Consider the following 17,861-nt stretch of genomic DNA (forward strand, 5'->3'; position numbering starts at 1 on the left):
GCGCAGATGGCGCTTAGCCTGAACCTCGAAAAACTTTTGCATTTTGCAAATCAATTTAAGAAACAATTTTTTTGTTATGGTAACACAAATATATTTAATAAATCGTTGCCATGGCTTCGACATTGTTGTTGTGAGTTTATTTTCATGATCGTGGTGTAATTTGTGAGATCGTAATAAAACATATTTTGAATGTTGTGTTTATAGCTGGGATTCTCCTCAACATTATCCAAAAATATATATGTAACGTAGTGTAGCGATATCAAAGATTTCCTTATAATTTTAAAACCTAAAATGCCTATTAAGAAAAACAGATGGCGCTGAATATCCTCAGTACCTCTGATCATAAATACGATAGGCATGACGTCATATTGCAATGCTAGGACAATACACATTCAACATTTAATTTAAAATTATTTTCTTATATAACTTAATATTTACTGTTGCAAGGTATAGTGTAAAACTTAATGTAATTAATATAAAGTAGTTTATCGTAATATTTAATTTTTTACCATACTAGAGAACAACAATAAAATTAATATTTTCCAAATATCTTGGCACTTCCACGCGCCCGAATTCAGCGCAGTGCTCTCTCTCCGCACCGTTTGCGCCTGTCACTTATTCTTATTTATGCAATGCAAGCAATAGTAGGTTTGTTGTAAGTTGTGTATGTTCGGTATTGTAATGGAAACATTTAAATGTTTTAAAATATATATGATTGCGTTAACTTTGCAAGTGTTACTGAACAATGACGAATTTTTGAATACATAAGTATAGTATTATCTTTGGGTAAAACTTAACACTATTTCAGAACACATGTAAACACTTAAAGTGGGTATACAATAATTTTATGACGTCACTTCAAGTGAATATAGACCAAAAAATATTAGAATGATGTTGAGTGAAGTTGAAGGAAGACAAATATGTACACATCGATTAGCAACACGTTGCCGCTCCTCAATGTGCAGAGCGATGTTGCCAGTCCGCTTCGTCCATACTGCTTTAGAAAGGGACAGAAGCATCTGTCTTTCTCGTCAACTATCTATATCTCAATCTATAGTTTATCAAGTTTTACGCGAAGAAATTATTAACTTAATTATGAATAACTTGTGTACATTTTTATAAAATCAATCGGGGATTCTATTATTTAAAATCAAGTCAAATTTGTAAAATGATAAAGATGGTATCGAATGATAGGAATAAGGCTCAAAATCTGAACTGTCTATGACTGATGTATACGAGGAAAATGAAACAAGAAATGTGTTGAACGTCTATTTACCTACTTGTTAAAACAAGTATTACTTAATTTGACCTTGTTGATTTGTTCTATTTATTTGCTGCGCACATTATATTCTGACCATTTGCTATAACAGTTGGAAGTTAAAGATATCTTCATTTTTCTATAGTTGTGATTAGGTGGAAATACCTACTTTATTTCGAAAATTGTTGGAAAAATAGGTATAGTCGTAACCAATCTATTAAATTAAAAAAAACTGATTTGTCTTTCAAATGTCCGTCTTATTAATATATTTTTCATAAAAGTATTATATACTTAGTTCATTATAGACATTTCGATTTTTAATTCAGTAATAAATATTTATCTTTTCAAATATTAGCCTGATTTGGAGTTAACACCGTATTGTGAATTCACTGTGTCCAATGTCCATTTCCAGCTTTATAATGATGTGCGATCTAAACTTTGTTTATATTATCAGTCTGTCCCACCTTCGGGAAGTGCGTAACTAGGGGAAAAATCGAAACGCAAAACGAAAGGCAACTGATTTTAGAGCAAAACCCGACCTATTTCATATAAAATAAGATCTATTATAACAAAAACAAACAATTGCGAGACCCGATTATCCTCTCATTGTATGTTCGTCAACAATAGCATCGTCCTACCCGGCTTAATTTGGCACGTCGGGCTGAACAGTACGCTAGTTCTCGACGTGCCAAGTCAAAACGTTGATAAGGGGTCTGATTAAAGTTTCAAGTGAATGTTAAACAATATATGCAGTAAGAAACTAAATTATTTTTCATTATGTTCTAAACTGTAACATTTATGTTTTCGCGCCGATGCACTATCTCAAGATCAAGATATAATAATCATCTTTCAATAAGTGTTTTTTTACATTCACAAACCTTTAGGGAAAATTAGAGGATAGCTACTTTACACACTTCGTCAAGTAACCGAAGAGTCTAAAAACTATAAGCGGCAGTGCTGCTGCCGTATGCCAAGTCCCGCGAAATTGCACCTTGACCTGGACTTTTAAAGGAACGCCTGTCGAGATAAAACGGGAGATACCGGAGTATGAATTACTTATTAGGTCTACTCTAGAACATAGCAAAACAATTCAAAATGTTTTTCTAAAAAGCGAAACAGCAAATAGTCAACACATTTGTCCTTTTCTCATCCCCTAACCCTAACTTCCACCTTACTATGTATCTCTACTGTACTTCTAAAATAACGAACAAACGGACGCTTCTGTACTTAGCTAACCATTTACACTTCTATATAGTTTAAATCGCGCTTGATAATGTTATTTTACAAACTGCGTTTTAACTAATATATTTCCACAAAAATATGTTAGCGAAATTCAAGTTTCCAACATTGATATTTGTCAAAACACTAAATTTATATGCGAAACAATATTTTATTACTTTTACGTAATTACCCGGATTTAAAAGCAATGTGAGAAAATCACTAAGAAGATATAACATTTTATTACATAATGTTCTTATAAAATCCGTGTTTTCTAAAATCGCACTCCTTTGACACTGACATCAGTAAAACTGGATTATGAAACATTCATTAAAATTTTCTTACAAACTCTATAGATAATACTTTTACAAACACAACGTTGAAATAAATGTCCATATTTTTTTTCTATCACTATCACAGATCACTTTCTATCGCTGAATGTAAAATATCTATAACATACGCTTCAACAAAATTACGATAACATCCAGAGAAAACTTGGCGCATTTTCATATTATACATTGAATACGACCTCTTTTAACTTTTTATATCTGTCCAGAAATAACGGAGAAGAAAATTCCAGCAAAACAACATTTAAATCCGTACAGAAGACTTTTGCGTATTGAAGTAAAATAAATACCTATGATTAAATTTTCAAAATAATTAAAGTCGAAAATTTAGAGAACACAGTCCTCGCGTTACGCGTACAACCACCGACGTGGCTGCTCGTCGAATGAATTTGAATTCGAAGCGCTCCGCTGCCGGCGGTGGGGCGTTGCTTGACCGGATTGCTCGGTATCCATTTTGAACACATCGCACAGTCTCGTTCTTCGTACCTCCTAGAGAGTCGACACGACAGCCGAGAATTATCGTACAGGAATAATGGACGCTGCACAAACCAAACAAAAAAAATTGTACATAGTTATTCATCGCGCAATCGTCGACTGTGACTAGAATTTCTGTTAAACATTTCTTTTATTGATTTAAACTAAAAGGTTAGTGCAATTTGAAATGTTATGTTCGATTTTTATCGGATTATTATTCCTTTTACGTCAGCCATTAGCAAACATGGCGTCTTTATTACATATTGAGATTTACAATACAAAAATGTCTGGCGTCACGAGTGAATAAAGTGAACATCTTTGTTTGAATCAATGTTACATTAATTCAGAATATGTGCAATCGTTTTCTTAAAAATGGTAGCAGTAGTATACGGGCCTGTGAAATAATTCATTACATCATTCGTTCTCTTTTACTACGCTTATTTTTTATTAATATCGGATATCAGTGTGGAAAAGGAGATTAACATTCTCTTCTTCAATTTGCTAGCTATACTCAAGCGGAAGGGCAAGAATTATTGCCGACTTGACTAAAATGTTTCGAATGCCAAGGTATGTGAATTTGTATAACATAGTAGTTCTATTTCACCCTAGTAATACACGATATGATAAAGGACGGTTCGATGACTTTTTTTATAAAAATGTTAACATATTAAAAACTCGTGCCTTAAAATGTTGGTAAATTTGCTTCGATCCTTGGATTTTATTTGCTTATTACCTAGCCAGAGTATTTTAAAAGGGACGGTAGGTAATGGGAGGGCGCCCGCAACTCACGGCCGCGACGCCATTTTATTTAGGCGTTCACTTCCATCGGAACGGCGCGAGACAAAGCAGGCGCAACTCAAAAGCAGCACGTGGCACCCGGGCCAAAGCCTGGACCGATTGATTTCTTTATTCTGCTTAGTGGTGTATTGTGATAGATATAAACCAAAAAGTGAAGTGAAGAATTAATTTTGTGCAGCTAATAATTAGGTATTATCAAATTTAAGTTTTGTAATTATTTGCATTACGCATGCCTAAAAACTGTCAATATGGCGGTATGGGCGCATGTTTCTTATTTAATATTAGCTCTCGTTGTTCTGTAGTAAAATCTTTATGAACATTACTTGTACCTGTTATCATTGTCTACTTTCACGACTATTCGTGAAAGTAAATCGTTAAAACTTACGATTTTTAATAATATAACGAAGAGTTGTAATAAATATTATAAACACGTTATATTGTTCGACTTCATCAGAATTTTACTTAAAATCCAGCTATTCAAAATGCCATGTGTCGACTTAGTAAACTCTACTTTGTTTTTGTAATTGGAAACAGATTGATGTAAACAAAACTTAGACTTGTTGACAGAAGAATTTTTTAATTCTTGTTTCCCTTTCCTGTGTGTTACCTAAAGTTTTTCTCTTACTGTTTTGTTCCTATAAATTCAATATTTAATTGCTTTGAAATAACTTACCGTTGATTTTAGTATTTAAGAAATATCGCGCGCTGTAGAATATACATAAGTATTAAAACTCATTGTAATTTAACATAATTAGGTACAGATAGGACATACCACTTACCACACCCGAACTGTGTGATCCACTATCTCGTACTTCAATTCCTTCTAACATTAATTTGTTTATCAATCCTACTTATTAGCGTCAGCGTTATGCATTTATCGGGTCCTTAATCTATAGTAAACAAATACACAAATTATAAAATATTGCTGCATGAAGAAAAATGGCGGCGTACCATCAACAGGCCTCTGCTCTTCGGGGTTTTAGATTAACGATATTTAGCATAATGTCTTTAACCTTTATTTTGGCAAGATTCCTTTTTTGAGGAAAAGCTAAAAAACGTCTAGAAATGTCATGTGTTTAATAAAACTAAATTAAAAATAATTTTATAGTGATCGTATATTTTTATATAGTTGTATGTATGGTATACTATACAAAATGAACATAAAGGTTAAATGACAATTTTAATATAAAGCGATTAAAATTTGTGTGTTCTTTGTGAATGTGACATGAGATATTCGCGTATTATGCGTAGACTGATGTTTATCTTTCACAAGCTCAAAGTCAAAAGAGCGGTTTATATGGTTGCTGTTGCTTGTTGGTCCCGTTTGATAAAGAAAAAGACCAAAGGTAAGGTTTAGAACGAGGAAATTTTCGTCTACCAACATGGGATCAAATCTAAACCGAGCTTTTACGTTCGCTGCCATCTTTGTGAGTGACTGGAGATCGCCACTATCACAGTATTAAAAGTGCAGTGCAATGCAGAATAAGAAAATAAGTATGAGTATACTTAGTATACTATTTTATAATTAGTAATAAAAATAATATAAGCTTTTATTCAGACAATAAAAATACGAACACAATTCAAAACTTATTATTAATTATTATACATTTTTTTCCGTGTGCCAATTTGACAATGGTCTCCTCCATTTTGGACCACATCCTTCTGTCACTCGCTGTTCGTGATCATGCCCTCCCCGCTTCCGCTTTTATCTCGTCGGGCCATCGAGTCCAATTTCTGCCTCTTTTGTGGTGTTGTGTTTAGTATACCAACCAGTGCGTTACTGATTTATACCATTTTTCCTTTCCCCTAATTGTGTGACCCGCACATATCCATTTCAGCTTTTTAACTTCGACTGTTTTAAGAATTTTATGTTATATATAGTGGTAAATGATCCGAGGCCTAAGGTCATCCTAAATGTAATATAAAGCATCTTTGAATTTGATTGTTCGATTCCGATGTTCCAGGCACATGTTTTTCGCTCCGTATGCAATTTTGCTAACATGAAGCATTTGTAAACAAGTGTATTATGTATAAGTTTCCTAAATTATAATTATGATTTGTATATTTATAAGTATTTGTTTTATTTCCCAATCTTTATTTTATTTAATACGTTTGATAAGTTTTCGGTTTAAAACAAAAATGTGTGGCTTTTGTAACTCTTAGAATATACGTTGTATAATTACTTGTTAAAAAGTTTGCTTCAAACCTTTGAACAGATTTTAATATGTTCAGATATATTAATACTCGCCCCATTCATGCATTGTACAACACACATAATTGTTAAAATACAAGTTTTGCATTTTCAATGTAACTAATGATATATTCAACGACAGCTGCATATATTCAATATTGTTATAAAATGTTTAAAAAATAAGCATCCGCACGTGCGAAGCCGGGAGCGATTGCTTGTCATTTTAAAATGTGATGAACATACTGCTATAGCTGAATGTCACCTATATTTATACAACTTTCTTATATATCTGTTATTGAATTAGTAGTCATTTTGAAAGTTATAATATGGAAGTACTATATTATTTTTTACTAAACGTTATAATCAATTCATTTCGTTCTTCCTTTTTTTTTAATAAATTTGTCGTATGGAAAAATAGCGAAGTGACGGGGGGACTGCGCTATTGAGATGTTGAGAAAGAAAAAGAAACGCTTAACTTTTTTTTAACTTAATTGTGCGAGACAAAGCCAAATATCTGTAATAAATAAAAAAAGTAATTAAATACCTAAGTTAGAGAATTTATTTGTTAGACTCATATTATTACAAAATCGATTCTCGATAGTTCATAGTTGATCACAATGCGCGTACGGTCCGACACTATGACAACCTTCCATTGAGTACAACATTATTCCTCATACAAAATAATTCGATACTAAACATGCGTCAGTTGTCAAACTAATCTAATTTAAATAGACACACTATAGTCGCCAGGTTTCACATGAAATAGATACGTATTTACACCGGTATCTGCGTACGAGTGTTTTATTTATTTGTCTTAATAAAATAAGTCTTCATAAAACAATTACAAAGTTCACACGAACATTTTTAATTTAATCAGACGCACTTACTTCAATGTTTTATTTATAATAATTGTATGTTCAACCACTCCCATCTTATTCTTTGGTCTATTTCCAGAATAAAAAATGGAGTCGGATTACGATCGCAAGTTCGAGGAGATGAAGAAATACATTCCGTTCCTGGAGAACATGATCAATAGGTTGGAGAGCGCGGGGTCCGGCAGCAGCAATCCGCGCCTGGCGCAGCTCGCCAAGATACGCTCCCTCCGGGATCTTTTGTTGGACAAAAGAAAAAGGTTCATCACTTTTTTGCTAACTAGCCATCGCCCGGGACTCTGTCCGCGCGAAATTAAAAAATAATTAGTAGCCTATGAGTTCTTCCAGACTATGTTTTTTATACATGCCAAATTTTCTTCGTGATCGGTTCGGCGGTTTTGGAAATACCTTATAACAAACATAATAATGTTGTAATATAAAATATTATAGAAGTTTTTGTTTAGTTTATTTATAATAACATTTGTATCAACATGTAAGTACAACGTTACTTTGAACAGCAGCAACATTTAAGTACAGCGTTATACAAATGGGCCGAGGCTTGCAGAGTGAAAGCGAACACCAACGTCTGGACAGGACGTTTGCGCGCTAAGGATGTGCAAAAAGGCACATGTGTATAGGAAATGCTATATACCAACATATATAGCATTTCCTATGTGTCTCCATAAAGTAAAGAGATTGCACGTTATTGACTAATAGCTATTTTTATTTGTTTTAGAATGAAAATGGAGAATTTAATGAAATGTGAACAAGTTTTGGTAAATTTGTACGCAAAAATTGAACAGGTTAGAAACTTTTAATATTGGTTAATACATATAATTGTTAATTTTATCGTAATTTTAAACAATTTTATTACATACAAATTTCTTTTGTTTTTAGAGAGACTCATTTTTGGAGAGCAGTGATATAGGGAGTCATAATCCTCAGTTGGAGTTGGTGCGAAATAAACTTAAAAAAGTGACCGCACGACTGCAAGACTCGGAGACGCTGCCTGAGATAGTAGGTCCTACCCGGAGTGAAGAGGTCACGCCCGGTAGTAAAGAACCAGCTTTGTTTCAAATAAGACAAAACAATGTACTTTCTCCGACGCGCTCTCCACTATCAGTAGATAGTCAGAATACTTCTTTACTATTGCACAAAAGAAATTATACTCGGGTTCTGATCTCTCCTGATCCAGAAACTAAACCTAATCCTATAGACACATCAAGAATAAGATCTCCCATTCGGAGTCCTAAAAAGTCACCAAGAAAGACTACTTTATTTCAAAATAAAAGAGACCAAATGTCTTCGAGTCAATCTGAGGAAACATCTCAGCTAAAAGACTTAAACATAACACTTAAAGTTCCCGAAGAAAGTCTAAATTCTTTAAATACAAAAGATATACTATCTCGTATAATAAACTGCAGCGACAACGATGTTGACATTGATACATTGAGAGGATTGAGAAGTCAGATTCTCTCTGAATTAAAACAAACCGGTGCCAAAGAAGATATCTCTGATTTAATACTCGAATCTTATAAGCGCAAAAAGAAGTCGGGGTCAAAGAAAAAGAAGAAGGTATTCGAAGAAGGCGAATTATCAGACAGCGAGAGTGAAATTATTGAAAGCATATATGGCAGCTTGGTGGTTGTGGATAAAGAACAAGATGAAATAAGTAAACTGACAAAAGTAGAAGAAAAAGATGATCTGCCTCGAAAAATTCAAATATGTCTTGTAATCAATTCGGAGAAGGATAGTCAAGATGAAACAAATACTACAAATGATTTGTCTAAAAAAGATACGATAATAGATTTATCTGATTTTGAATCCTACCAAATCAATGACACAAACGTGAAAATAGTCGAAGCTGATATTGAAAAAAAGGAAAAAAATATACAGCATAAACACAAGTCTGATAATATATCTAGGATACCTGAGAAAAATGAAAAAGATGGTGTATCTAACAAAAAGGGAGATAAAGCTTCAGATAAAACTAACGACAGCAATGATTCAAATGAAAATTTTAAAAATACTAAATACATATCAGATAAATTATCCGAGGCTTTAACTACAAATTCCAAAGCAAATTGCACCAAGGCTAGCTTAAATTGTTCAAAAGACAATTCTTCTAAAATCAAACAACCAATACCGAACAAATCATCTACAATCGTCTTAAATGAGACAACCAAAGAAACTACACCTAAAGATTCCATAGAAATACCATTACTACATTTAGAAGCCAATGCGAATAAAGAAGTTCAAGAAATTGATATCTTGCAGGCTTTAAAGAAAGAAATATTAAGTGAAAAAATTTCTTTATCTGATTCCGAGACCAATACCCCGCCATTACATCAACCTAAAGTTACGAAAGTGGCTAATATGAAAAAAGTTTTACCAAAGAAAAGAATTTCTATTGAGAAATATAAAGAGAAATCAACCTCTTCACCACAATCCACACAATTTACAACTGAAAGTTATAATAATACGACAAAGGATGAACTTTTAAAGAAACAAAGTTTAAAGTTAACGGAGAAGGAATACGAAAGATTTAATTTATCTACAAATATGTTACTTGCAGAAACTTCTGACGAGGAAGAGAAAGCAAAACGTAGCCCATCTACTGAAGATATATACAGTGGTTTAGCTCCTAAGTCACCCGATCATGAAGATTTTGCTGACACAGGAATTAAACCACCAATTATAATTCCTGCGGAGCCAGTAAAAGCAGAGGTTGCGCCTTCAATAAGCGACGTGGATATGCGAACGATGCCGCTAAAGCCCCAGGCAAAGTTAATGACAAACAATATTCTCATCGAAAAGCCTTTAGAAGGATCAAAAAAAGAAACGGAACAAAGTACGTTAGAAAAAGCATCACCATTGGCAGATCCTCGAGTAAGAAGAGATTTTGGTAACCTATATGTTGAGAGTGCTAATATAAGTACAACAGATAATTTTTCTAGAACTCAGACTAACTTTTCACCTAATATGACACCCACCCGTATGCCAAAAACCACAATCACTAGAATGAGCGGTGTAACCCAAACGAATGTTATTCCAAACATGGTAAATAGTATGACTTCAACCACTCTGGGCTATGAAATGACTCCTTCAAGGCAATCTTTCGAAAGCGACAACTCAAAAAAAGATCATGTATATGCTCCCATATTTCCTGTTTTTGAACCGAATAATATCTCAGTTATTGATGGACAAAATGCTGGCAGTTTTTCGCGACTTCGCGATGATTCATATAGTAATTCAAGTCACAACAGTGATATTCAAAGTTCGTTTTACGTGGAAAAGTCATTTGTTCCTTCAGAATGTCCACCAACTCCAAACCATTCATTTGGACGGCTAGACATTCCAATGACTCCAATCCATGCATTTGGCAGGACAGAAGGACCAATGACGCCCGCTCATCCTTTTGGAAGATCAGATTGTTCGCCTACTCCAAGCTACCTTTTTCCGAGAGCTGATGGTCCATCTACTCCAAGTCATCCTTTTGGAAGAACAGATTGTCCGTCTACACCAAGTCATCCTTTTGGAAGAACAGATTGTCCGTCTACACCAAGTCATCCTTTTGGAAGAACTGATTGTCCATCTACACCAAGTCATCCTTTTGGAAGAACAGATTGTCCGTCTACACCAAATCATCCTTTTGGAAGAACGGATTGTCCGTCTACACCAAGTCATGCTTTTGGAAGAACGGATTGTCCGTCTACACCAAATCATCCTTTTGGACGATCAGATTGTCCGCCTACTCCAAATCATCCCTTTGGAAGATCAGATTGTCTACCTATTCCAAGTCACTCTTTTGGAAGAACAGATTGTTCACCAGCGCCAAGTCGTCCTTTTGGGAGAAAAGAACTTATAGCACCAACTCACCCACTCGGTAGAGGCGATTTCTCACAAAATCAGAAAATATTACAAAATACAGGTGCCAGATATAATAAATTTCAGAATATTAGAAATAATAGATATTCAGAGTGCGATAATCTGCCATATTGTAATGATGATATGGATGGTGGCAATTTTAATACGCGTAATTATAAATATGAAGAATCAAAACGAAATTATACAGATTCTTATCGAAACTACGACAGACACGTTAGTCGACGTGAAGCTAGTGTAGGTCGATCAACTTATAAAAACTATAAATATGATCAACGTTATTCAAATGATCGTAATACTGGCTACGGCGCCAGAGATAATCGTTACGAAACAGATAGTGGTAGATTTTACAATGATAGCTGTACACGGCGTAATAACAGAAGGGAACATAGTGTCGGTCGTAACTTATCAGATGATAAATACACAAAAAGTGACAAAGAAAAAGTTTACACAACTAGTAACACCTTATCGGTTCAATCAAACGCAGGCCGTTCATTTACTATTGACACAAGTGTTAACAGTACTTTTCAAGAAACTGTTTCTGAATTTAAAAATATAGACAAAATTTATACTGATTTTGATGCCAGAAGAAGACGGGCATCAAGTGTTGGAAGGCATTTAGGTCGAGAGCCAAGTGCTGAAAGGAAATCATTGAACAATGAAAAGAAAACATATTCACCAGACTTGAAGACGAATTTTAGACGTGCACGCAGTGTCGGAAGAGAACATGGAGAATGTCATTCAAAAAAGAAGTTTGAGGATATCAAAGTAGAATTGCAGTCATATAAACATGCAGATATTAAAAACAATAAAAGTAGCCACTCTTTTAATCAAGGTTTCGTCGCTGACATAAGAAAAAAGTTAAATGATCGCGATCCTCGGTTATCAAGACGTGACCGTCAAAACTTAGAAACTTATGTAAAGGAAGATCAATCAACAAAAGTGTCTATCTCTCGTGGAGATAATAGAGACCCAAGGCTTCAGCGCGGACTAAATAAAGACACTCAAAACAAACTTCACGAAGGAAAATCTATTGACGACAGCAAAAAACAAGGTATAGTTTATTCTAATGACAATATTGTCAAGGGAACAATATTGGGGTCTGGTTATGGTGTAAAAAATTATAAAATTCCGAAGATTAAAAGGGCTCAAGAGGAAACATGTTCTAAAGATACAGTTGATGATGTTAAAGTTGAGATTGACAAAACTGATAGATGTGGAATAAAGAAACATAATGAACAGGATCGAACAAATTCGAAAAAACTTGCAAAAGACAAAGATAGATGTGATGGGGATCCGATGTCTTTACAGTATGAAAAAGAATTGGCACAATCAAAGAAGAACGATGATATTTATGATAACGATAAAAATGAAAGTGTAGTTGAAAATGTTACTAGCTATGTCGAAAAGCGAGTCACAAGATCTGCTACAAAGAGTAGTGGTAATGATAAAATAAATGAACTTCATTCAGACAAAAAACCAGTTCCAAGAAAAAAACGTAGTAGGATAAAAAAACCATTACAATTCGATTCCGATTCTGATGATGACCCTGCTCTCATAATCGATTCCCAAACATCCAAAGAAGAATGTATTTTCCAAACATCGATCGAAAACGAAAGGGCCACGTTAAAAGACAAAATAACATGTAGCGATCGGGATAGTATAAAAACTACGGAAAATTCGAGAAATTCTACGGATTCTGCGTCCGACGGGAAAATCGATGAACCCGAAGGTACAAAACTTTCCGAAAATCTGATTTCCGCTGAGGAATTGTCAGAATATATGCCCGACTCTGATAATTGTTTTGGAATGGACCTTGAAATGTTCCCTGACAGCTTAGCTACTGATCCTGTTATTGAAAACATAAACGAACTTATAGCTGATCTTGATGATGATTTAGAAACGTCTAAAAATGATGGCAATAAACGACAGTTCACCAAGGAAATAATCCTCGAAAATATGCTAGAAAATATCACTTGCTCTGAAAAAAAGGCTGGTGAAAACACAGATTATGAAAACGAAAAAATGACTGAAGTAAACGAACCTAGTATAGTAATAAATGAAGATAGTATACCTATTATTGAAACTAAGAATAAACAAGAAGAAGTAGATAGTAATACCGGTGAAGTTTCAACAACAGAAGCTGAAATAAAATGTACATTACCACAAAAAAAGCTTTCTAAATGTTATGACGATGATGATATGTGTTCTACACCCGATAGCACAATTAACGTTAACGAAAATGTTAATGAAACTGCGTATCAGGAAAAGTTACCTGATAGTACTGGCGAAATACCTTGTGAAATGAGTTCAGATATAACTTCTACAGAAGTTAAGGATACTAGTCAATTAAATTCATCCCATTCTGACTCAAACAATCAGCCAGATTCAATAGGGAGCTTATTATCTATTTTAAAAGATAAATCAAAAATACAAGAATTACTTTCGATGATAAAAGATCACTCTAATGGTAATGAAAAGTTGAAGAAAAAATTAGAAATGTTAAGTGAAATCGTTTCTGATGACGAAGATTTATCTAATTCTACCAAGTCCCTCGCTACTACGACAGACAAAAATAACGAAACTGCCATCGTTGAAGCTACAGCGACTAGTAATGATACTAAATGCGATAAGCATTGTGAGGAAGACATCAATGGTAAAACATTAGAAATAAGCACAGATTCTGTCTTACACGGAAGTGTAGAAATTGATTCTACTACTGAGACCACTCAAGCTCCTAGACCAAGCATTACTAGTGATAATGAGAACAAGGACCTTGATGAAAATGTAAAGGAAAATCTTGAAAGTGAAGAAAAGTCTGAAGGTTTGCAAGAAAGAATTGAAAACAATAACGACGAGATTAAAGCTATGATAGTTGAAAGTGAATCATCTAAAAATGACAAGAGCGCCGAGATGGAGATTACGAAACCTACCAAAAAAATGAAACGTAAAATGAAGAATAGTAAAGTAAATGCCCAGAAACCTTCTACAAGGTCTGCAGCTACTTTGAAAATTGATAAACCTCCCAATATAAAAAAGCCTTCAAGAGAACTAATGCAACTTCAAAATGATATCAAGGAGATGTTCTTAAACGAAGACGTTTTAAATACTTCTGGTATAAGAATGTGCCGCTTAGCCAAGCTAGTTGAAGATAAGCCTTCGACAGAAAAGAGCGAACAGATGGTTGATAACAGCCCTGTTGTGATACTTCAGAACAATAAACAATCTTTGGAAGAAACAACTTCAAAGGGCAAAGCGTGTAAGAAGAAACAATCTTTAAAAGCAAAGGGCCCACTTAAGCAAATTCCTATGAATATAGATAAAAATGAAGAGATAACAACGGAATCAAAACTTCCCGTAAAATACAAAGCTGGACCTAAATCTAAAACCAAAGTATTAGAACAAACAGATCTGGACCCTTATATGTTTGAGTCTGACTCAATTGCGGAATTAAACGATGCAAATAACAGTGAGAAGCAAGTTGGAAGTGGTTCCGAGTCTGAAAGTGGCTCTCTTGCATCATCTCAGAGCTTTGGAAGTAATGAACAAATAGTAGATATAAAGAAAAAAGTTAAAAGAAGGCGGCGCGGATGGCAATCAGGTGTTATAAAATCTAAAAATAAGAAAAAAAAGATGGAAGTAAACCAACCAGAGGTAAGAAACACCTCTGAATATGTGACAGAAAGTTGTCTAAATGTTGATGACACCTGCTTTACTGACAAAACATATTGTTTCTCCAAGAACGTAACAGACTATTCATGTCGGCTATGTTCGTACACCGGTAGCGACATCGTCTACCATCACAAGAAACGACATCCTCATTCAGAGATTCCATTGTCCCGGATGAGCCCAGATGTTGCTAAAGAAGCTATAGAGCAATCTGAGGAATTTAATTTCCAAATGTTAAATAAGTCCCCTTTTGATAAGCATGTATGTAGATTTTGCTTTGAAGAGTTCAGTAAAAGAAAAACAGTATTGGAATCTTTCTTCTGGCATGTCGTAAGTACGCATACCGGCGAATATAAGCAAGTTTGTTCACAATGTAGAAATGATAAGCAATGTCCTTTTAATTTAGATATTCCCCTGCCTCCGAAGGAGCCAAAAGGTCAACTAATAGGATACATTTGTGGAAAATGTAATTTTACACAAATTTCCCTCGAAAACTTAAAAACTCATGTAATAAATCGACATAATGATGAAGAAACTGAAGTTTACACAATAAATTTGGGCGTCATGTCGAAAAAGACGTTGTCGTTGTTGACAAAGACTACTACTGAGCCGAAGCCCAGGACCCTAAGAAGCAGCCGTGGGGCCCAAAACATGGCTGAAGTGAGCGATGAACCAAAAGAATACTTAGGAATGGCAGGTACACAGTCTGAAATCTACATAGATAAATTTGATATTCAGTCGGATACAAATCTCGACACGACACAGAACCACAAACGTAAGCAAATGAAATCGCAAATATATTTCGAAAATGAAGATGTCGTCACCAAGGAGATAAGTGAATTGAGTAAAGTAGCAAATATTAAAGTTGAACCGGAACAAGAGAGTGATATGGAGCAAGCGATGCAACATTGTGAGTCACTCGACGTAGCCTCCGTTATGCAAGGCCAAGAGCCTCTGGCTGCTGATTCCGACACACTGGAACAGGATCAACCAGCGGGCGAAGCGGACCCAAACGAACAGGGACAATTAATGGACGAGGCCGACGCACTCCAACAAGAAGCGCTAGCAGACGATGGCGACGCCTCCTCGGCTGCGAGTAATGACGTTCTCGATTACCCGCACTTCAAAGTGAATTACACGCTTGTCGGTACAAAGGAGTACGTGTGCTGCATCAACGGAACTGAGAACCATTATCGCACCGCGCTGCTAATATCATTTAAAAAACACGTGCAACTGAAACACAGCGAAGTCTGGGATGGATTTTGTTTTTTGTGTAAACTGATAGTAACACCCCAAGGGAAACATTTTTTCAAAGACTGCTTACAGCATTTTCTCGATAAACATATTGATAATTTTCCGATAATGGAGAATGAAGAAAACCCGTCGATTACCATCGACACGGATATTGTTCCCCAAACCGTCAATTCGAATGAACAAATTCCGAACAAAAATCATCTGAACGTCAGGCCACTGTCGGAACTGATCAGCCCGGCGGAGGCGACGACGCTTCCCGTCATAGAGAGCGTGGTCAGCCTGGGTTCCGCGGCCTCCGGCGCGCCGCATTCCGCACTCGCCGACTTATTTCAATTAAAAACTCAACAAAACGTATTCAGATACGAAGAAACCCAGACGGAAGTGATGGATAAGAAAAATAAAGTAGTTTTGGAGGTGATGATGGACCGCGAAAAGTTAGTACACATATTCAAGTGCGCCGGCTGTTTCTGCAGCTACTCCACGGACGAGCCCGGGGACGCGCTGCGGCACGCGATGACGCACGAGCGCTCGGGCGGCCAACGCGCGCTCGATTGTATCTACTGCGACTTCGACTCGTCGCACAGCGCGGTCGACCTGGTGACGCACGTGTTCAAGGCGCACGGCGGTTGCCGCTTCGCGTGCGGCCACTGCTTCTACCGCGCCGCGGCCGCGCAGCTGGTGCGCGCGCACGCGTTGCGCCTGCACCCCGCCCTCGGCGCTCAAGCCGCCGTGCTGCGCTCCACGGCCGCGCCGCGCGCCCTCACCGACCATCCCTCCGCCGCAGACATCCTGCCCCGGGAGATCGCAGTGCCCTACTACGTGTGCCTTCAACGTAAGTACTATAACACGACTCTAGTCGACTTTTTAGCGGAGGATCGCGTAATTTCTATTTTGCTGAAAAATAAGACTTTTAATCTTCTTAAATTTAACTTGTGTTTTGAGAAGGAAAAGATATAAATTTAAAACAGTGCAAGCGTATGATATTAGTACCGGCAACGGCACACCGTTTGAGTCCATACTAGAGGTTGGCAAGGCGAGTAGATATTAGCAATGTTTTTATTAGGGGTTGAAGAGAGGGGGGGGGGGTGTAGCAAGTGGTAACTAGATGTGTTGTGTGGCAGCGAGCGGCTGCAGGTTCCGGACGTACACGTCGGGCAAGTTTTGCGAGCACCTACAGCTCCGGCACGCCCTCGACCCCAGCTTCCTGTGCTCCGTACGTATCTCCAGATCGCTTTACTTTTACCTCATATTATTTAATATTATATATTATACTGTTGTTGCTTTCATTGGTGTTTGTGTACGGTTGCAGGTTTGTTCGTTGGGCGTGAGCAAGCCCGCGGAATTGATCCAGCACATGAAGGTGCACGGCTACAAGTTCTACCAGTGCACGTGGTGCGTGCACGGCGCCGACGACGAGGCCGGCCTGCTGGCGCACGCCGCGCGCGCCCACCCCGCGCGCCCGCCCCAGGCCTACCTGCGCGTCATCACCAACAAGGTGCCCATTATGAACATTCTCTAAACCTCCTCGCCTTCCTTTCTTCTAATATTCTTACGGAAAATACGCCTTTACAAAAACATTAATTTATTATAGAAGTAAGTGGTATTACAACCGTATATAACTTTCTTGGAAGCGATCTATTGAAACATCTCATTTTCAATCAAAAATCTAAGTTCTCTGTAAAAAAATAATTTAAAAATATATTTAATTGTAGGAAGGGAACGCCGGCTTCCGCGTCCTGCCATTGGCTCAACTCAACATTTCAAAAATTGCAACAATCGATGTTATCCCGAGTACCGCCAAGAAGGATCCCGCCAGAGAAGCGGAGCGATCCATTGATTTGGAAAAGTTGATCGGTCAAACAACGGAGATGATCGAGGCCCAGGAGTCGTCCGCC

The 17,861-nt window shown here is 36.5% G+C and overlaps 1 protein-coding gene across 1 annotated transcript in view; it reads left to right on the forward strand.

Moving 5' to 3' along the window:
- Positions 1–621: 621 nt before the first annotated feature.
- Positions 622–17,861, forward strand: part of LOC106117571 (uncharacterized) — a 21,766-nt gene continuing 4,526 nt past the window's right edge. The window contains exons 1-7 of the mRNA XM_013311933.1: positions 622–3,468; positions 7,241–7,418; positions 7,895–7,961; positions 8,056–16,798; positions 17,088–17,179; positions 17,276–17,461; positions 17,679–17,858. Of these exons, the coding sequence (XP_013167387.1) occupies positions 7,249–7,418; positions 7,895–7,961; positions 8,056–16,798; positions 17,088–17,179; positions 17,276–17,461; positions 17,679–17,858 (9,438 nt within the window). The 5' untranslated portion in view covers positions 622–3,468; positions 7,241–7,248. The remainder of the gene's footprint in view (positions 3,469–7,240; positions 7,419–7,894; positions 7,962–8,055; positions 16,799–17,087; positions 17,180–17,275; positions 17,462–17,678; positions 17,859–17,861) is intronic.

The sequence above is a fragment of the Papilio xuthus genome, unplaced genomic scaffold, assembly GCF_000836235.2.
Source record: "Papilio xuthus unplaced genomic scaffold, Pxut_1.1 DF827679.1, whole genome shotgun sequence".
Taxonomy (NCBI): Eukaryota; Metazoa; Arthropoda; class Insecta; order Lepidoptera; family Papilionidae; genus Papilio; species Papilio xuthus.